Source organism: Budorcas taxicolor, chromosome X (assembly GCF_023091745.1).
Source record: "Budorcas taxicolor isolate Tak-1 chromosome X, Takin1.1, whole genome shotgun sequence".
Classification (NCBI taxonomy): domain Eukaryota; kingdom Metazoa; phylum Chordata; class Mammalia; order Artiodactyla; family Bovidae; genus Budorcas; species Budorcas taxicolor.
The window spans coordinates 70857780-70880781 of NC_068935.1; the positions used below are offsets into that span (position 1 = coordinate 70857780).

General features: G+C 33.7%; 1 protein-coding gene across 1 annotated transcript in view; it reads right to left on the bottom strand.

Moving 5' to 3' along the window:
- LOC128069508 (sodium/hydrogen exchanger 2-like) overlaps positions 1 to 22471 on the bottom strand; it is a 127264-nt gene extending 104793 nt beyond the window's left edge. Inside the window, exons 1-3 of the mRNA XM_052662679.1 lie at positions 22216 to 22471; positions 18636 to 19099; positions 17854 to 18104 (exon numbers count right to left, since the gene is read on the bottom strand). Of these exons, the coding sequence (XP_052518639.1) occupies positions 17854 to 18104; positions 18636 to 19099; positions 22216 to 22471 (971 nt within the window). The remainder of the gene's footprint in view (positions 1 to 17853; positions 18105 to 18635; positions 19100 to 22215) is intronic.
- Positions 22472 to 23002: the final 531 nt, after the last annotated feature.

The window sequence follows — 23002 nt, forward strand, 5'->3', positions numbered from 1 at the left end:
AGATATGGTTCCTGTAGTTCTCCATGCAAAACAAATTTGTGTTCTTGTAGTTTGGTACTCCACAAAAGCTAATTTAGTAATAATTTGCATCTACTTTATAAAGTTTCCTATCCCTATTTCTTTGATTTCTTTTCCTTTCACTATCAGCTGTCACCCAACAGACTTTTGGTCACCCCTTTTTACTCTTTATTTCTTTCTATTTTCACTGTAAAACTCCAAAGTTTTCTTTCAGCAAAATATTTTTAAAAGAGAGAGGAATATTATTTTTTAAAGTACAGCCACTTAGTAATAAAGTTCTAACAATAGTTTTTCTTAAAAATATACTATGACAAAGATTTTAAAGAAATAACAGGGTTTTTAAGATCACTTATTAGACTATTAATTCCAATCACTTATCTGTTTTCACCCTTACTATATACAGTATTGAAGTATCAGCAAGCTCTAATAATTAAAAGGGAGTTTTATCTCTGTACACAAATTTTGTAACTCAGGTTACTAGGCACTTAATTTACCTGTCAAATTGTATGCAGCTCTTTGCAAATAAATAAATAAATAAACAGATTTTTGTAGGGAGTAGCTCTTTGCAAGAGTCCCTTTGTTTCATCACTTTAGTAGCTATATTTTAACTCAGCTTTTATACCAGGTGCCCCCCTACTTCATTAATCTCTGGCCCAAGCATATCTCCCAAATCTTTCGATCACATAATGCCTTATTTGTTGATTCCTTTCTTAGACTGAAAAATAAAATGAAGAATTAACTGATTAGTAGATCTTTTCCCCAGTTACTGTATGAATGAGATAGAATCTAAAGAAAGATCACACAGAGTCAGCAAGTCTGCACACAGTGAAAGATGCTGAAGGTTCTCATCCCATCCTGAAATGATTAACTGTGATTAGCTTTCCCTTTAAAAACTTTCATGACTAGAGCAAAATTTTTGGAATGGGTTCTGGGACACAAGTCCACCTTCTCCCCAGGTTGCCAGCCTCCTGCATAGAGTGAACTTTCCTTTTCCAACCAACGCTTGTGTCTCCAGTACTGGCTTTCAAGATGCAAGCAGCTGAACCTGAGTTTGGTAACAAAAGACTTAATGAGTAGCTGGTTGAAAACTGTCTTCACTATTTAAGTAGTTAATATGAATCAGAAACTATGCAATATTTACATGGAACTCTGCTCAGTGTTATGTGGCAGCTTGGATGTGAGGGGAGTTTGGGAGAGAATGTATACATGTGGATGCATGGCTAGGTCCCTTCGCTGTTCACCTAAAACTCACAAAATTGTTAATTGGCTATACCACAATACAAAGTTTTAAAAAAGAAACTGCAATATCAAATGGCATTAAAGATTAAAAGAAATTATTATGGAGCAAAACAAGGAAGCATTCAGGGAATGCTACAGGCTTTAGGTCTTCAGTGCTGAGAGAGTCATGAAGCCAGCCTCCTCTTCTATCTTTTCTACCCTCCAGCACTGAGAATATAGGAGCTCATAAATACTCGTCTGCTTTTTTTTTTTTTTTTTTTTTAATTAAAGTGTATCTCAGTGCACCAGCCCCAAGCATCCAGTATCATGCATCAAACCTGGACTGGCTATTCGTTTCATATATGATATTATACATGTTTCAATGCCATTCTCCGAAATCTCCCACCCTCGCCCTCTCCCACAGAGTCCAAAAGACTGTTCTATACATCTGTGTCTCTTTTGCTGTCTCACATAAAGCGTTATCATTACCATCTTTCTAAATTTCATATATATGCGTTAGTATACTGTATTGGTGTGTTTTTTTTTTTTTTTTCTGGCTTACTTCACTCTGAATAATAGGCTCCACTGAGACAATCCAGAGGGATGGTACGGGGAAGGAGGAGGGAGAGGGGTTCAGGATGGAGACCACGTGTATACCTGAGGCAGATTCATGTTGATTGATGTATAGCAAAACCAATATAATATTGTACAGTAATTAACCTCCAATTAAAACAAATAAATTTATATTTAAAAAAATTTAAAAAAGACATGCAGAAATGATAAAATAAATAAATAAATAAATAAAGTGTTTCTCGGGGACAATGAAAAAAGTTTGACTGGAATTCATTTTAATCTGAGAGAGCCCTCACTCGATGTGACTGTTTACACTCCAGTCCCAATGCAGTAGTCAGTAATGAAGCTAAGTGAGAAAATCATAGTATGCTTTTATGAAAAGTATTTGAGATACTAATTGATTCAACTATATCTAAAAGTATCTCTATGTATCAAGAACAAATCAAAACCAATAATTCTTTGTTTCCATAATCTTCTATAATAAAACATTGGGGAAATATCTTGATAGTTTCATAATAATGCTAAAATTGATAAAATATCTAGAAACTAAATCTTCCTTTGAAAGAATGAAATGCAAAAATTGTATTTTATCAGAAAACAAAATAATTCAAATGGCTTGTGAAAATGATGTTTCTCTTTAGTCTCATCCCAGTATATAAAAAGCAAAAGAAATAATGATCTTTAATGATCTGGCTATTATTTCTACAACAATCTCTCTTTTGCCTTTTAACTGGAATTTCATACCGTATTTGACATGATTTTATATTTAGGTAACAGTTACAAAATTACCAGCCTTCATCCACTGTTTATTGTTTCACATTGTAGAGTTGTCACTCCAGGAGCACAAAAATAACAACTGAACCTTTTAATATAATAGTATGGCTTTTGGTCTCAATAAAGTGATTACAAAATATGTTGAAGCAAAAAAAAATGGCTGAATGTGAATATATTTAATATTGCTGAACTGTACACTAAAAATAGTTAAGATGGTAAATTATATATTATGTAATTTTTGCCGCAATTAACCTTTTTAAATTGGCTGAAATTTGTGTAGAAATTATTTTCTCTAGGAACTCTTTAAAAGTAGATGAGACTCTGATTTGTTGAGATAACTTAGTTACACTCCTGCGTGAAAAATTCAAATATGTAATCATACATACATCTCTTGGTCTTTCTGGACATCAGTTTCCTCAGCTGAAAAATGAGGGGGTTATATTAAATTATCTTTAAGTTTCCTTATAGTTGTAAAGTTTGTTTTAATTTTATACTTCCTTTTTTTTAATTTTGAAGAAGAATAAATAGGAAGTGCATTTCACTCTGAAAAGTGGACAGAACAAGCATCAAGTATTATCAGTAGATAACTAAAATCAGATAAACCTCTGAATGTATGGTTGCTACACTGATACATTAAAGCAATAAATGTTGCAATTAATGCTTTACATGTAAATCATTTCATTAAGTTTGAAAAGAGTGAGGAAATGAGAATTTTTATGCTTTTATATAAGTGAAGTTTTAATATTTGAATGGATTTAGACTTTGGATCAATATAAAATGTACATTATTTTGTCCTGTTCAAATCTAATTTTAATCAGGTTGCTTTTACATCTTAACTTGAGAAGAGAAAACATATCATAACAACAGATTTAAGTCCATTGCTCCACTGCGCCCCCTGCAAATGTCAGCAGTTGCACTGGGTTGTAATTCTTAGATAATTCACAGATAATTCAATTTAAGTAAAATTAAAAAAAAAACAATGTACTAGTGAAGTATAAAATTTGCCTAGTGTAACAAGTTATAATAAGCCCAGTGTCTTTCAGTGTATGGAGAAAAGAAAGCTGCCATGGCTTAGAAAGAAATGACCTTTATACGTCTTTGCAGAGAGAAGCCACTCTATACTGGTGAAATACCTCCATTATGTTGTACTCAACCTGAATACAGTCCTGGCCCCATTGTCCTGAAATAAACAGAACCAGCCTGTTCCATCATTAAAACTAACCTTTTCCCTTCTTTATAGTGGATTTCTTATCATGCTTTTTAAATGCCATAATACATAGAAAAAAAAAAAAAAAACCTGGAAGAATGTCCACCAGAATATTGTTTATGGATATCTTTGCATATTTGGTTAGAATTTTTTTAAAAAATTGTCAATTTTGTAAATATTTTGCAATGAATAAGAATAATTTATAAGAAAAAAAAATTAAACCACTTTCCAAAGTTACATAGTGTAACTCATACACAGCTAGCAGCACTATAAGTTACCAGTTCCGTGTGTGCCTGGCCTAAAGAGAAAATCTGGTAGGCAGAAATAAGTGCGATTTCTTCTCATTACAGTTAATAGAGTATAAGGCTCACATATTCTCAAGGATGAAGAGAAAAGAGAATACAACAATATAATATACCATTTAAGCTCTTGTCATGGGCCAGGTACTGTGTTAAGCCCTTTACATCTAATTTTTAATACAACACAATCACAGAGCTATTAAGTATTAATAGTAGACCTGAGACTTCACCCAGATCTGTTTAATTTCAAACACTATGTTCTTAATCACTATCTTATGCTACCTACTGTCCTCCATCTTTACCTCAGTTTAAGAAACAAATGACCCTCATCATACTAAAAACAATTTAATTATAATGAAGAGTGAGCTATATTTTCAAACACAAAAACATGAATATGTTAGTTCTACAATGACTATTTCATTTATTGAAATATATTCTGGAACCCCTTCATTCCAAAATCTCCAGAATTTATCTATCAAATAATAGTTGCTGTTTCTGGGACTGGATCTCAAGAATAAAAAATAAATAAATAAATACACACAAACTAAAAGAATAGAAACACAACTAGTAAATAATGATTGCCTGTAACACAAAACCATGCACAGGTTTCTATTGTACTTTGCATTTTCAAGGGACTAGACATGAGAAGGATACAAACTATCTACAAACATTCATTTATGAATGAAATGCATCTCAAAAGTCTATATTTAGAATTTTAAAGCATCAATGTTATGAATTACAATTGTATTCACAGACCATCATACAAAATCTATTTAATTCAGAATATAGCTATTAGTAAATGGTAGGAAACTGACTTATACATCTGTGAGCTGGAGGTCCTGTAGTGCTGGGGGTGGAAGTTTTTCCTTTGGTTTTATTGGATGGAACAATTTTTAAAATTATTAATTTATTTGTTTTAATTGCAGGCTAATTATTTTACAACATTGTACTGGCTTTTGCCATACATCGACATGAATCAGCCATGGGTGTGCATGTGTCCCCCATCCTGAAACCCCTCCCACCTCCCTCCCCATCCCATCTCTCTGGGTTGTCCCAGTGCACTGGATTTGAGTGCCCTGTTTCATGCATCAAACTTGGACTGGTCATTTATTTCACATACGGTAATATACATGTTTCAATACTATTCTCTCAAATCATCCCACTCTTGCCTTCTACCACAGAGTAAAGTAAAAATAATAATAATAAAAAAATACTTTAAAAAAAAAGATTAAAAAAAAGTCTGTTCTTTATATGTCTCTTTTCCTGTCTCGTATATAGGGTCATCATTACCATCTTTCTAAACTCCATATATATGTGTTAATATATTGTATTGATGTTTTTCCATGTATATATGTTAATATATTGTATTGATGTTTTTCTTTCTGATTTACTTCACTCTGTATAATAGGCTTCAGTTTCATCTACCTCATTAGAACTGATTCAAAAGTGTGTGTGTGTTTTTTTTTAATAGCTGAGTTAATATTCCATTGTGTATATGTGCCACAGCTTTCTTATCCATTTATCTGCCGATGAACATCTAGGTTGCTTCCATGTCCTGGCTATTATAAACAGTGCTGTGATGAACATTGGGGTACTCGTGTCTCTTTCAATTCTGGTTTCCTCAGTATGTATGCCCAGCAGTGGGATTGCTGGGTCATATGGCAGTTCTATTCCAAGTTTTTTAAGGTATCTCCACACTGTTCTCCATAGTGGTTATACAAGTTTGCATTCCCACCAACAGTGTAAGAAGGTTCCCTTTTCTCCACACCCTCTCCAGGATTTATTATTTGTAGACTTTTGGATAGCAGCCATTCTGACTGGTGTGAAATGGTACCTCATTGTAGTTTTGATTTGCATTTCGCTGATAATGAGTGATGTTGAGCAGCATTTCATGTTTGTTAGCCATTTGCATGCCTTCTTTGGAGCAATGTCTATTTAGTTCTTTGGCCCACTTTCTTATTGGGTTATTTATTTTTCTGGTATTGAGCTGCATGAGCTGCTTGTATATTTTTGAGATTAATTCCTTGTCAGTAGCTTCATTTGCTATTATTTTCTCTCATTCTGAAGGCTATCTTTTCACCTTGTTTACAGTTTCTTTCACTGTGCAAAAGCTTCTAAGTTTAATTATGTCCATTTCTTTATTTTTGCTTTTATTTCCATTATCTGGCAAGTGAGTCAAAGAAGATCTTGCTGTGATTTATGTCAAAGAGTGTTTTGCCTATGTTTTCCTCTGGGAGTTTTATAGGTTCTGGTCTTACATTTAGATCTTTAATCCATTTTCGGGCTACAGTCCATGAGGTTGAATTGTCAGACACCAATGAGTAACTAATACTTCCACTTTTTAAGGCACTGGGGTCTGCAGTCAGACAGATATATGAGTGAATCCCTGCTCTTAGAGTTGCCAAGGGGCATTACCTTAGGCAAATTAGTTAATCCTTCTAAACTTGAGTTTTCTGGTCTGTAAAATGGGCAAAATAAATGCCTAACTGATACAACTGCCATGAGAATTAAACAAGAAATGGTATGTAAAGTGATAAGCATAATGTCTGACATACTGGATGTGCTCAATGAATATTAGCTAATATTTGTGAGGGAGAAACATCTAAATGAGTAGTCATGACACAAGGCAGATGTGACTAGGGTTAAGACAAAGTTGCAAATAAATTTCTATAAGTGATACAGTCTTCATGAAGAAGTGATTCACGTCTTTGAGGAATTAGTATAATTTGAGCAACTTGAGATTTGTTGGGGGGATACATTGAGTAGGAGCATTTATTTGATTGTACAAAACATTTTTTGGTTATGTTTCTCTAGAAGAACTCATTAGTTTATGAGTACTTATTTTCGGAAAAATTATTTTCCATAAAAAGTGTCACTCAAAAAGAATTTGTAATTTTGTAACTTTCATTTCTCTTGACTTAGGTGGTTACCACTTTAGTTTTTTAGAGGTTTATTTCTGAAATGTCACAGAGAATAAAAAAGTTTGATTTTTCAAAATAATTCTTTTAATTTCTTTGGCTTTCTGGATTGCTATGCAGGGTTATAATTCTTTAATGATCAATACAAGTACTTTCTTTTACAGAAGTGTTTTCATGATGTCTCATGCAAAATTTCCCTAGTCATTTATGCATTCATGTGTGCATTCATTCAAAAAGAAACAATTGAGTCCCTACTGTGTGCAACTCTCTCTACAGATCATCATTCTCAGCACAAAGGCACTGATTCTTTCCTGAGAACATTTTTGGCATTGAAATTTCAAAACTGAGTAACCTGGGTAGGCCAGAGAAGTTTTGCTAAAGACAGCTAACAGAACCTATTCTATTTCAGTCTTGGAAATTTTGAATTAAAGCAGTGGAACTGGTAAGCAGAAACATTTTCATGATTCCCAATTCAATTGTTTGCTCTAATATCAGTAGTTAAATGTACAAGTATCCTGTCTGTTACTCCAAATGAAAAATGTGTATAGGCTTGATACATTTCAAAAGAAATAGAAAGAAAATTACATTTTAAAGAAACTCTATGATTCTATTAACATTTGATATCGTTAAGGAATATTCCCAGATTAATAGTATCAACCATAAAAATATAACATGGACTGTAGTTATAATAATTTATTTTATTTATGTACATATTTTGAGCTAGGACTTCACCTTAAATTTAGGTTTTGTATTTAAAGTGCCCAACTAGGTTATAAAGCAATTAGAAGGTACTTAACTGGAATCTACAGATAACGAATATCACAGATGAAAACAAAATCCATCTGCGAGTCAGTTGGTTAGGGGGGGAAAAAAACTTTTTCAAAAAGTGAAAGAGAGTTCTCTTTATTGTGGAGCTTCCTCACTGTGGTTGGTGTTTTATCAACGGTGCTTTATTGAAGGAGAAGTCTTGAGACTACTGTGAAAATAAGACTGAAAACCAGAAGCAGGAGGCTTAAGTCCAAACCCTGAGAACACGAGAGAGTTCCTGACTCCAGGGAACATTACTTGACAGGAGATCATCACAAGCTTCCATACATACACTGAAACCAAGCACCACCCAAGGGCCAACAAGTTCCAGAGCAAGACATACAATAGAAATTCTCCAGCAATACAAGAACACAGCCCTGTGCTCCAATATATAGGCTGCCCAAAGTTACTCAAACACCACTGACATCTCATAATTCATTACTGGACACTTCATTGCACTCCAGAGAGAAGAAATCCAGCTCCATCCACCAGAACACTGACACAAGCTTCCCTAATCATGAAAACTTGACAAGCCACTGATATAACCCCACTCACAGAATACAGAAAGGACGCCCCAAATCCAGCAATATAAACAAGATGAAGTGACAGAGGAATACCAAGCAGGTAAAGGAACAGGATAAATACCCACCAAACCAAACAAAAGAGGAAAAGATAGGGAATCTACCTGATAAAGAATTCCGAATAATGAAAATGAAAATGACAATGATCCAAAATCTTGAAATCAAAATGGAATCACAGATCAATAGCCCAGAGTCAAGGACTGAGAAGATGCAAGAAAGGTTTAACAAGGATCTAGAAGAAACAAAAAAGAGTCAATATATAATGAATAATGCAATAAATGAGATAAAAAACACTCTGGAGGCAACAAATAGTAGAATAACAGAAGCAGAGGATAGGATTAGTGAAATAGAAGATAGAATGGTAGAAATAAATGAATCAGAAAGGAAAAAAAGAAAAATGAATTAAAAGAAATGAGGACAATCTCAGAGACCTCCAGGACACTGTTAAACACCCAACATTTGAATCATAGGAGTCCCAGAAGAAGAAGACAAAAAGAAAGACAATGAGAAAATACTTGAGGAGATAATAGTTGAAAACTTCCCTAAAATGGGGAAGGAAATAATCACCCAAGTCCAAGAAACCCAGAGAGTCCCAAACAGGATAAACCCAAGGTGAAACACACAAGACACATATTAATCAAATTAACAAAGATCAAACACAAAGAACAAAGATTAAAAGCAGCAAGGGAAAAACAACAAATAACACACAAGGGGATTCCCATAAGGATAACAGCTGATCTTTCAATAGAAACTCTTCAGGCCAGGAGGGAATGGCAAGACATACTTAAAGTGATGAAGGAAAGTAACCTACAGCCCAAATTACTGTACCCAGCAAGGATCTCATTCAAATATGAAGGAGAAATAAAAAGCTTTACAGACAAGCAAAAGCAGAGAGAATTCAGCACCACAAAACAAGCTCTCTAACAAGTGCTAAAGGATATTCTCTAGACAGGAAACACAAAAAGGATGTATAAACTTGAACCCCAAAAAATAAAGTAAATGGCAATGGGATCATACTTATCAATAATTACCTTAAATGTAAATGGGTTGAATGTGCCAACCAAAAGACAAAGACTGGCTGAATGAATACAAATACAAGACCCCTCTATATGCTGCTTACAAGAGACCCACCTCAAAACAGGGGACACATATAGACTGAAAGTGAAGGGCTGGAAAAAGATATTCCATGCAAATAGAGACCAAAAGAAAGCAGGAGTAGCAATACTCATATCAGATAAATTAGACTTTAAAACAAAGGCTGTGAAAAGAGACAAAGAAGGACACTACATAATGATCAAAGGATTAATCCAAGAAGAAGATATAACAATTATAAATATATATGCATCCAACATAGGAGCACCACAACATGTAAGACAAATGCTAACAAGTATGAAAGGGGAAATTAACAATGACACAATAATAGTGGGAGACTTTAATACCCCACTCACACCTATGGATAGATCATCTAAACAGAAATTAACAAGGAAACACAAACTCTAAATGATACAAAAGACCAGTTAGACCTAATTGCTATCTATAGGACAGTTCTCCCCAAAACAATGAATTTCACCTTTTTCTCAAGTGCACATGGAACCTTCTCCAGGACAGAGCACATCCTAGGCCATAAATCTAGCCTTGGTAAATTCAAAAAAATTGAAATCATTCCAAGCATCTTTTCTGACCACAATGCATTAAGATTAGATCTCAATTACAGGAGAAAAACTATTAAAAACTCCAAAATATAGAGGCTGAACAACAAGCTGCTGAATAACCAACAAATCACAGAAGCAATCAAAAAAGAAATCAAAATATGCACAGAAATGAATGAAAATGAAAACACAACAACCCAAATCCTGTGGGACACTGTAAAAGCAGTGCTAAGGGGAAAGTTCATAGCAATACAGGCATACCTCAAGAAACAAGAAAAAAGTCAAATAAATAATCTAACTCTACACCTAAAGCAACTAGAAGAGGAAGAAATGGAGAACCCCAGGGTTAGTAGAAGGAAAGAAATCTTAAAAATTAAGGCAGAAATAAATGCACAGGAAAAAAATGAGACCATAGCAAAAATCAACAAAGCTAAAAGCTGGTTCTTTGAAAGGATAAATAAAACTGACAAACCATTAACCAGACTCATGAAGAAACAAAGGGAGAAAAAACAAATCAAAAAAAACTAGAAATTAAAATGGAGAAATCACAACAGACAACACAGAAACACAAAGGATCATAAGAGACTACTATTAGCAATTATATGCGAATAAAATAGACAATGTGGAAGAAATGGAAAAATTATTAGAAAATTACAACTTTCCAAAACTAAACCAGGAAGAAATAGAAAATCTTAACAGACCCATCACAATCACCGAAATTGAAACTGTACCCAGAAATCTTCCAGCAAACAAAAGCCCAGGTCCAGACGCCTTCACAGCTGAATTCTACCAAAAATTTCGAGAAGAGCTAACACCTATCCTACTCAAACTCTTCCAGAAAATTGCAGAGGAAGGTAAACTTCCAAACTCATTCTATGAGGCCACCATCACCCTAATACCAAAACCCGACAAAGATGCCAGAATAAAAAGAAAACTACAGGCCAATATCACTGATGAACATAGATGCAAAAATCCTTAACAAAATTCTAGCAATCAGAATCCAACAACACATTAAAAAGATCATACACCATGACCAAGTGGGCCTTATCCCAGGGATGCAAGGATTATTCAATATCCATAAATCAACCAATGTAATACACCACATTAACAAATTGAAAAATAAAAGCCATATTATTATCTCAATAGATGCAGAGAAAGCCTGTGATAAAATTCAACATCCATTCATGATAAAAAAAAAAAAAAAAACTCTCCAGAAAGCAGGAATAGAAGGAACATACCTCAACATAATAAAAGCTATATATGACAAACTCACAGCAAACATTATCCTCAATGATGAAAAATTGAAAGCATTTCCCCTAAAGTCAGGAACAAGACAAGGGTGCCCACTTTCACCACTACTATTCAACATAGTATTGGAATTTTTAGCCATAGCAATCAGAGCAGAAAAAGAAATAAAATCGGAAAAGAAGAAGTAAAACTCTCACTGATTGCAGATGACTTGTTCCTCTACATAGAAAACCCTAAAGACTCCACCAGAAAATTACTAGAGCTAATCAATGAATAGAGTAAAGTTCCAGGATATGAAATCAACACACAGAAATCCCTTGCATTCTTATGCACTAATAATTAGAAAATAGAGAAATTAAGGGAAAAAATCCATTTAGCATTGCAATGAAAAGAATAAAATACTTAATAATATATTTACCTAAAGAAACTAAAGACCTATATATAGAAAACTATAAAACACTGCTGAAAGAAATCAAAGAGGACACTAATAGATGGAGAAATATACCATGTTCATGGATTGGAAGAATTAATATAGTGAAAATGAGTATACTACCCAAAGCAATCTACAAATTCAATGCAATCTCTATCAAGCTACCAGCGGTATTTTTCACAGAGCTAGAACAAATAATTTCACAATTTGTATGGAAATACAAAAATCCTCGAATAGCCAAAGCAATCTTGAGAAAGAAGAATGGAACTGGAGGAATCAACTTGCCTGACTTCAGGCTCTACTACAAAGCCACAGTCATCAAGACAGCATGGTACTGGCACAAAGAGAGAAATATAGATCAATGGAACAAAATGGAAAACCCAGAGACAAATCCACACATCTATGGACACCTTATCTTCGACAAAGGAAGCAAGAATATACAATGGATTAAAGATAATCTCTTAAACAAGTGGTGCTGGGAAAACTGGTCAACCACGTGTAAAAGAATGAAACTAGAACACTTTCTAACACCATACACAAAAATAAATTCAAAATGGATTAAAGATATAAACATAAGACCAGAAACTATAAAACTCCTAGAGGAGAACATAGGCGAAACACTCTCAGACATACATCACAGCAGGATCCTCTATGACCCACTCCCAGAATATTGGAGATAAAAGCAAAAATAAACAAATGGGACCTAATTCAAATTAAAAGCTTCTGCATAAGAAAGGAAACTATAAGCAAGGTGAAAAGACAGCCTTCAGAATGGGAGAAAATAAGAGCAAATGAAGCAACTGACAAACAAATAATCTCAAAAACATACAAGCAACTCCTGCAGCTCAATCCAGAAAAACAAAAGACCCAATCAAAAAATGGGCCAAAGAACTAAATAGACATTTCTCCAAAGAAGACATACAGATGGCTAACAAACACATGAAAAGATGCTCAACATCACTCATTATCAGAGAAATTCAAATCAAGACCACAATGAGGTACCATTTCACACCAGTCAGAATGGCTGCAATCCAAAAGTTTACAAGCAGTAAATGCTGGAGAGGGTGTGGAGAAAAGGGAACCCTCCTACACTGTTGGTGGGAATGCAAACTAGTACAGCCACTGTGGAGAACAGAATTGAAAGAGACATGTGTACCCCAATGTTCATCGCAGCACTGTTTATAATAGCCAGGACATGGAGACAACCTAGATGTCCATCAGCAGACGAATAGATAGGAAAGCTGTGATACATATACACAATGGAGTATTCCTCAGCCATTAAAAAGAATACATTTGAATCAGTTCTAATGAGGTGGATGAAACTGGAGCCAATTATACAGAGTGAAGTAAGCCAGAAAAAAAAAAAAAAAAAAACACCAATACAGTATACTAACACATATATATGGAATTTAGAAAGATGGTAACGATAACCCTGTATGCGAGACAGCAAAAGAGACACAGATGTATAGAAGTCTTTTGGACTCTTTGGGAGAGGGAGAGGGTGGGTGATATGGGAGAATGGCATTGAAACATGTATAATATGATATAAGGAATGAATCGCCAGTCACGGTTTGATGCAGGATACGGGATGCTTGGGGCTGGTGCACTGGGATGACCCAGAGAGATGGTATGAGGTGGGAGATGGGAGGGGGGTTCAGGATTGGGAACACATGTACACCCGTTTCGGATTCATGTTGATGTATGGCAAAACCAATACAGTATTGTAAATTAAAATAAAGTAAAACAAAGAAAAAATTAAAAAAAAGTGAAAGAGAACTATGTTCCACAGGCATAGAGTTTTAGCTTTTCAGCAAACAAAAAGGAATTTCTATTAGATTTGAATAGTTTTGAAAGTGAAGGAAAGTTATAATACAATATATAAACTTCATTATATAGAGCATTTTTGTGCTGATTGATGACACTTTCTTTGATAGAGTATTATTATACTGTGAAAATAATAAGTTATGGAATTACCAACTGGTACAGATCAAACCCATTATAGAACTGGATCCTTAAGCCAGAACATTCCTAAATTCTAACACCTTAGCTTTATAGTTCATATCAAATGCATGAAAATAACTTTAATGTATTTCTGATCTCACAAAAATAGTATTTGTCATTATGTAAAAACATTTCTAAATCTACATGTTCTATAGTGTCTCTTTTTACGAAATTTAGAAAGTTTTTTTTTTTTTTTTCATGACAGGGTGAATAAAATAGTATATTAAAAGAACATCCTTTGAGTATTTTAGCTATAATTATTCATTTTTATTAGAATGCAAAACAATTTTGCACAAGCTCCTGAATAGAAATCACAAACAAGTTAATTGCACAAATAATTTTGTGTAGAGAACATAATCTTGCATTTAAATATGCTTTATCATCTGGACTACTAGGGAAGCTCTACAATATAAGGGTGAAAGATGAGAAATTAATTGGTCTGCTATTTTCTACACTATAACCTTGTTATAATATTATCTACTATTTGTGACCCCATGGACTATAAAATCCATAGAATTATCCAGGCCAGAACACTGGAGTGGGTAGCCATTCCTTTCTCCAGGGGATCTTCCTAACCCAGGGATTGAACTTAGGTCTCCCTCATTGCAGGTGGATTCTTTACCATCTGAACCACCAGGAAAGCAATACTATCTACAGGGCCAACAAATGGTTCACTTTGTTAATTGTATATAGAAATTATTTGTCTCCTATGCCAAACAGTGATGTCAATCCGACATCTAAAACAATGCCAATATATTTTGGAGATTAATTTTAAAATAACATATATGAAATGAATCACCAGTCCAGGTTTGATGCATGATACTGGATGCTTGGGGCTGGTGCAGTGGGACCACCCAGAGGGATGGTACTGGGAGGGAGGAAGGAGGGGTGTTCAGGATGGGGAACACATGTATACCTGTGGATACATGTTGATGTATGGCAAAACTAGTACAATACTGTAAAGTAATTAACCTCCAAATAAAATGGATAAATTTATATTAAAAAAAAAGATGAGGATGGAAAAATAAATAAAAATAACAATGCCTACTATTTTCTGAGATTCTCAAAAGCAATATTAGGCAGTCATAGCTGTCTGACCCAACCAAAGTTAATTAAAAAATATTGTTCTCCACCTATGCTGATAGGCAACAATAGCAAATAATTTTTTGAATGAAATACAGAACAATTTGAAACTCAGAGAAGCAAACTCACATTTGTCACATTTTTTAAAAAATGTAACAAAATACAATGGTGATACAAAACAAATTATCAAGTGTCTAATAGAAAGCTAGACTTGACTATTCATCTCAAAGAATCACTAACAACTACTAACTTATAATACAAAGATATATACATATATTTAATTTTCAATATTTAATAAAATTTAAATTATATTTAATTTTCTATAAATTTATGTATACAGATATAATAAAGTTTAATATTTTATAAATAAATTGGAACTTTTATAAATAAATAAATAAATTTGGTAATTTAGAAAATAAATTTATATAGCAATTGGTACTTCTGATGATCAGATTTTCTTTTATGAAAAAATTTCTAAAGTAGGAGGCCACATAATATAACCTATTATATTATATATTATTATATACCTATAATATTATAAACCTATAATATTATATATTATAAACCTATTTTAAGATATCAGTAAATATGTACTTATTGACTTGAGAAACAATGAATTATTGAAAAGGAACAAAAATGTGTCTTATGATGGATGCAATATACCACTGTTACAAGCACCCATCATTAAGACTGATGCCTTATGCTTTTAGGCTAAAAATAGTCTTTAACCTCATAATTCTAATAGATTTTAATTACTTTCCTCACAGTAAAACTGTGTCCTCATTTCCATTTCAACAAAAAAAAAAAAAAAGTCTATAATATTGACCATTCTAAGAATCAGTAGTCCTTCAGGCAGAACTTGATTTATACACAGCTCATTTATGAAAAAAATGACTAATAATTGAATGAGTGTAAGTGTTTTGTGCTACATTTTCATATTGGATAATGCAACAAATTGAAAGGAAGGGAAAATCTTCCCAAAGTGACATTGTGACTATGATTATACTTTTGTTTCATGCTTAACACAGTGATTCAATCAATAAATAACTACATAATGTCTAAAATTTGCTGTTTATATATTTAAGTGAAAAATTCAGTGAATATACTATTTCATTTTATTACAATCATTCTGTAATGTAGATATCATCATCTATTTTTAACAGAGAAATTGAAACTCAGAAAGTTTTGAAGGAGGTTTTCTATTTCCATCACAGAAAAATAAATTAATTTTCAAATGTATTTAATATTTAAAATCTATGATTTGATAGTTATCATTCTGTTCATTTAATTACAAGTTTTAATACCATCGTTATTTTGTCATTTTTGTGACCTAAATTTTGGAGTTCCATTACTTAATCTAGTGTTTTCAGCCTAATTAATTTTCCAATTAATATAATATCTTAGGAAAAGATTTTCCCAAATACTTTAAATCATACTTGTGCTCTTCTTTTCCAACTACATCCAAAACAATTTCACTTTAAGTAAGACAAAGTTTTGCATATAACACAAAGTTTATAAAGATATATATATTTAAAGGATATTTACACAAGTACCTTTTAAAATAACAAAAATGCATATAAAGTGTTAGCCTAAGATGGTCTGAATTAATGATTTAATTATTTTGTTAAACTACCTCCATAAAAATAAAGGAAGGTCTTTTTTCCAATATCTTTAGCAGTCAAAAGAAAAAAGATTGTCAGATATAACTCTGAAAGATTCTCATATTCTTAATCCAAAATAAAATATATTAGAGTTATAAGGAAGTTAAGAATCAGGAGAGAGAGTTTCAGAGGAAACAAGTAATTCTGATAACATTGTTTTCCCTGTTTCTTTATTTCAGGACTCACCACATTGTCAAGTTCTTTAAAAGTGCAGGGTGCTCAAAAGAAGGAAACCACTTAAATTATACTATATTAAAACTTTGGAACATGTCCTAGATTAAAAGAATGTAAATTGCCCCATCCAATTCCTTTTCTGGCTTTTTTTCTACATGTCTTTCATTAATAGTAATACAAACAATAAAAATCAAAGACAATTTAAAACACAAACTACATCTCTCAACCAATTAAAATGCAATCACCCAGACAGATGCTAGATAGGATCATTGCTTTCAACCTAGAACATTTTATTTAAAACAGACTAACTTCAATCACTATTTTATGACATTTCTCATGTACAGTAAGTCCTTTGAAAACTAAGAGTAACCTAAAGTCAAATGGCATTAGTTCTAAAGAACTTAATTTTGGCAAAAACCATCACAATATTGTAGTTAGCCTCCAATTAAAATAAATAAATAATTTGTTTTTTTAAAAAAATTAATCTTTTTTTTTCTTTTTCTCTTTGAGCTTTCAGAAAACATGTGTCATTTGAAAAAGATAATGCATTCCATTTCCTTTAAAAACACAGAAAGTAGTGATCTATCTAAACCCTGGCACAAAAGCATTTAGGTGTTAATACTTACCATATGGGCATTTAGCCTTATAAGCTAGATATGAGGTACTATCATCATTGGTTTAAATGCCAGTGATAGAGAAGAGAAAAATATGGCATATGCCATGGTTTACAAAACAAGTCATAAAGTTATTTTTTATGGCAGAAAATCTATCTATATAAGAGCTAATGCCAAGTTTATTGATATAGTGTGCTATCTAATTACTTACCACTGGAATATTACTGGGTTCAGATACACTAATCCATTAGGAGAGTAATTCTCCCCTGCAAAGAGAGGAGTGCTCAAGGTAACCCCATGCTAAATTCTCAGCATTTTTGTTATGCAATGAGAGTCATACTGACCCCCAGTCCCAACACAGGCAAGGTAGTTGAGATGTAGCCATTTAATCTCTACAGGGAGTCCATGAGCTTGACAACAGTAACACTTGCAGTCCTATGATTAAGTGACTATTAGAGGTAACAGAAAATCCTTGAAGAACATAAATGGAGGGTCACCTTCCATATTTAGGAAATGCAATTTCCTAGATTTCTAGTGGCAAATAAGAATCAATTCCTAAAAGAAATTCAATAGATCAAAGACTTGTCCAGATACTTACGCCACAATACCTGAGAGATGGAACATTTCAGCTGTCAGGTAGGAGAGATAACTGTATAAGAAGACAAAGAGAGGTTCGATGACCCGGATGGTCTTGGTAAAGCGTGTGGTAAAGGCAGCAATCATGCCAAACAAGAGCCCAATGAAAATGCCTCCTATTCCAACCAAAAAAAACTTTCCTATCCCAGCCAAAATGTCCAATGGTTTGATAGATGGCATTTCAGAGAAAGATTTGAACAGCTTATAGAGCACCTGTATAAAAAATAAAAATAAAATAAAAAAGATTAGAGTGAATTTACAAATCAGGAAGGTCTCAATTTATGCCCTTCTAATTTGAGGTTTCTCAACTTTGAAGTTCTTCAACTCCCCATTTCCCTCCTAATATGAGTTCCTAGAAAGCTTCCTTATATCAAAAGATATTTCTATAGATCAGTATTAAATTATGCATGATTCTGCTTTAAAATAGTCTGATGGGCTGTGAATATATCCTTTATGGCTAAAATATTCTTGTAACATGACTAGGAAGACTGTGACCCCTAGAAGGCATACCCTAATTTTCTCTTAATAAACTGATAAAGGTTAGTATAGTATCAAAGAAGCATTTTTATTTTTGAAAACATATTAATGGTGAGTAAATCATATTATCTAAATTCATAACCTTATTCCTAGGACTAAATTGTTCAATCATGATCTAAACCAGAATTAAATAATTATTTAAATTTCAAGGGTGAGCATAAGGGAACCTGATTAATTACCATGAAAACTCATGTCTAGGATACTTACAACAGTAACAGCATCATTAAGGAGGGATTCTCCAAACACCAAAATGTGAAGCTTTTCATTCACATGAATTTCTTCAAATACAGAGAGTACAGCCACAGGATCTACTGCAGCAATCAAACTACCAAACCAAAGGTTATGGAGCAATGACACATCTTCAAGGTTGAAGAGCTTCACCTGACATATGCCATAGAGGGAAAGGCCTATTCCAAATGCATTCCACATTGTTCCAACTACAGCATACAACAGAATGGTTCCTATGTTTTCAAAAAATGGCCGACTGGGCATAAAATATCCTGCATCAAGGACTATTGGTGGAAGTAAATACAAAAAAAATATATCACTGTTTATGACTGGTGGGGATTTGTCATTTAAACTGTAAATTAGTCCTCCCATGATGAGACCTACAAAAATCAAAAGGCAGCTTTCAGGTACAACTGCGGGTATCTTATTATAGAGATGAAATCCTAGAAAAGAGAAAAAAAAATAGACTAATAAACATCTTTATTATCCTTATATGTCCGCCTTCTTGTCAAGTCTTACGATTTCAGGAAAATAGCTTCTCAGTCATTTTACATTTTAATAATGACTTAATAAAGATGCAGAGGCATGAGTGAAGACACTTTCCTTTATGATGGAAAATATTTACTAATAGAATTAAAATATTCACAACTAACAGCAAGTTTATTCATATGCCCACTGAATCATTTTCAAATATGAGTATGTATTCTAAAATAGAAACACACTTATCAGCTTGCAATGTTCTTCTGCTTTTCTCATGATCATAGTCAAAGACATCAGAAACTTAAAAGTATAGAAATGACAACCATAATTAAAATGTCTGCTTTGAATAATAAGAGTTGAAAAGGGCTTTAGTAATCATAACTGATTCTTCACTCATAGGGAATCATAATTATTTATAAGGAAACTGAGACCAAAGAAGTGAAGCTACTTTTCATGGCTGAACAGTAAGTATGTGGTGGAGCTGGGATGATAACCTAGAAAGGTATCTTGACTTTTAGCTCAATGTTCATATAATTACCCAAAACTGTCACTTAGTCTGATTGACAGATATGGGCTTACATAAATGCATACTACTGAATTATCAAAATACAATCCCAATTATAAAGTTTGTTTCTCATAGAATGATATGTTTCTTTCTTCCCATGTGGGAAATACAGCCATCTCTAGCAACCTACATGGCAGCAGTTCTCTGTTTTATGCTGTATTCTTTTTCCTCTGCCCACCTTATATTCCACATCATCATGCTCTAATTTACATGAAGCCTGCAGAAAATTACTCTAATTATCATCAATCCTCTCTATTATAGAAAGGACCTTAATTACCATCTAAGATAATCCATTCCTTCCTGTCTAAGCCAGTCCTCACCAATACAGTGCTGAGATCCTTTTCTCATATATGTTAGTTAATTTGACTACAATTTTCTCAAGGATTGAGGATAGTTTTTACAATAATCCCCTAGCACATTGCTAGCACATAGAAATAGCTCAACAGATACTTATCAAATAAATAATGAACACATTTTAGAAAAGAAAGCCAGTTGGTTCCTATGCTAGAGTTTATTTAGAAATATTTTCAGAAGTGCTTTCACGTATATGCTTCTATTTGATTCTCTCATCAAACCAACAGCAAAGTGTTAGTCACTCACTTGTGTCCAACTCTTTTAGACCTCATGGTCTGTAGCCCACCAGGCTTCTCTGTCCAGGGAATCCTCCAGGCAAGAATACTGGAGTGGATTGCCATTCCCTTCGCCAGGGGATCTTCCTGACCCAGGGATGTAACCCAGATCTCCTGCATTGCAGGCAGACTCTTTATCATCTGAGCCACCAGGGAAGTCCATCATACCAAAATAGCAATGTAAATACTGTTATTTTCATATTAAAAATGATATATATGAGACAAAGAAGTACTTTACTTATCTAACACATACTTATTGAGTGCCTATGTGCCAGGCACTGGCTCCTAATTTGAGAAAATTTTAAACAGCTCATAGTAATCTTATCTTTCCACTAAACCATGATGTGCCCTTCTTTATCCTCTACAGAATCACTTATTTTCTCTAGGCATTGAAATAATTTGAAAACTTCCCATGGGAAGGATGGGGCCTTATTCATCACTGTAGCCCCTGGCCCCAATATAATTCTTCACACATAAAATGTATTAAAAAATATGTGTTGAATGATTGCTAACAAGGAAGGCTATTTAAATTAATTAATTAATTAATTTGGTTAGCTTTTTAAATTTACATTCTCTTACAAGGTCACAGAAAAAAATTGTCAGTGATGGTTCAATAAATTCCTACTTTAACAAATGGGAATGGAAGACTACTGGGAAGTCCCTTTGCCCTATCATCCTGAAATTAACATTTAATTAGGCTATTTAATATAATCAACATATCTAATAATATAAAACTAATTTAAAAGAACCTGAACCCTAATAATCTTAATTATTAACCCTAACAATTTAAAAGAATACACAAATGTTCTTTATTATCACCCAAGACAGTATGTACGTCTAATCAAGGAGGCATAAAATGAGCTTTTTAGTTCCATTTTGTTGAATTTCACAAAGCATCTTCTCTTCCTGGGCCTCAGATTTCCTATCTACAAAATGAAGGAGTTGGATGAGAATGATTTCTAAGGGTTTTTCCAGCTCTGACAACTTATCATGCTATGAATCTATGGATTTTTTGTGTCATCATTAAATAATATATGTCATGAATGGTAAAGCTTTAGTATATATAGTCACTAAAATAAAACTGTGAAATGCTGAACATGATTTATTTTAGAAAAAAATTAATTTTAAAATAACAAAATTCTCTAGACTTTGAAGTTTTCCTGACATTGCTTTTGTTTTGAACCTAGAAAAATGATAACTTTATCATAAATACTTTAACACCATCAAGGCAAAGGTCTGATAAATTATTAAAGAACATACAAAGGAAAAACAGAATAAATCCCCTTAGGAGAATCATAAAGCTAGAAATTCAGGGTGTTCATAAAGTTGAAATAGTTAAAACATAACAGTTCTTCTCTTTCTGGATCAGGTCTTAGTTTGTGTTTTATCTTAAATTCTGAGTAATGGCATAAAGGCTTATCTTTTTAAAAATACAAAACGGACTTGTCCCATTTTGTTACTACCTGGCAACTATAGCAAGCATCCTGTGAGGAAAAAAGGCTGTCTAAAGACTCAGATCAGTTAGGATCATTCTATTTAGATTTCTCTGCTCTCCCTTTTAAAATTATGCCTTGTCTGCTCAACCCTTGAACAACTGGGACCCTTTGCAGTCTAAGTCCTTTTGCTGGGCCTATTCCTGCCTCCTCCCACTGGGAGACCACCAACATTTGAACATGATCACTGCAAGAAGGTTTGAGCTATGAAGATAAAGATCATTTTGGAAGAGCTAAGGAGGCAGATATTCCAGTTTGCCTTTCTCTGTTCTATTAAGAAAAAGGTGCCTTTCTTAACATCTGAAAAAGCCCTGAGATCCCCCACCCACTCCGTGTCCCACTCTCCCTATTAGGCAACTCCCTGGGAAAACCCTGGGAAATTCCTCACTTACCCATCTTTGCCAGAGAGGCTAACATGATCCAGAGTGTGATCTCAAAAGGAGTCTGCACATGCTGGTAATCCAGGGAGAAGAGAAGTGTGTGAGCAGATGCCACCGAGTCATTATCCTGAATTCTTTTGGATCCCCAGCTGTCATTTTCTGCCCTCAGGTTCCAGTAGTGCAGCATGCTATTCCCAGAGGTTCCCAGAAGCTGGGAGCAGAGCTGACCCAGCAGCAGAGGCAACAGGAGCCCCAGCCTGTGAATCATCACCAGCTCTGCCAGCTGTGCTTGCTTAAGTATTTAATCTCCTTTCCAGCTGCAGCTGCTCGCAAATGTGGTTTGCTGTCCTTGACCCTTAGTCTTTCTGGCTAGTATTTAATGATTAGTGAAAATTTCAGCAGCTCCCTGGAGTTCCAGAAGAGAAATGATGGGCTGTGATTCCCTGGAATGAAATTAGAACCTGAGCTAGCAAACGAAGTAAAATGGAACAAATCCATTGATTGACATAGAAAAGGATCTTACCCCCAGTTCTAACTGCCAGGGGAAGAAAACTACTGGATCTGGATTCTGGCCACTTAGGAATCTATTTTCTTACTATAAAATAAATCCAATTCATAAAGGATATGGAAAAGTATTCAAGAAGAATTATCAAATCTGCAAAGATTATCAAGGACTATGCAAATGAGAACCCGAACTAGGATGCCAAATTTCAGCTGCCTCTTGGGCAAAACTCTTAACATTAGAGCTCCTTGTTTCCACAGAGAGAGGTGAAGGCGTAGAAAAAATTAAATCACTTAC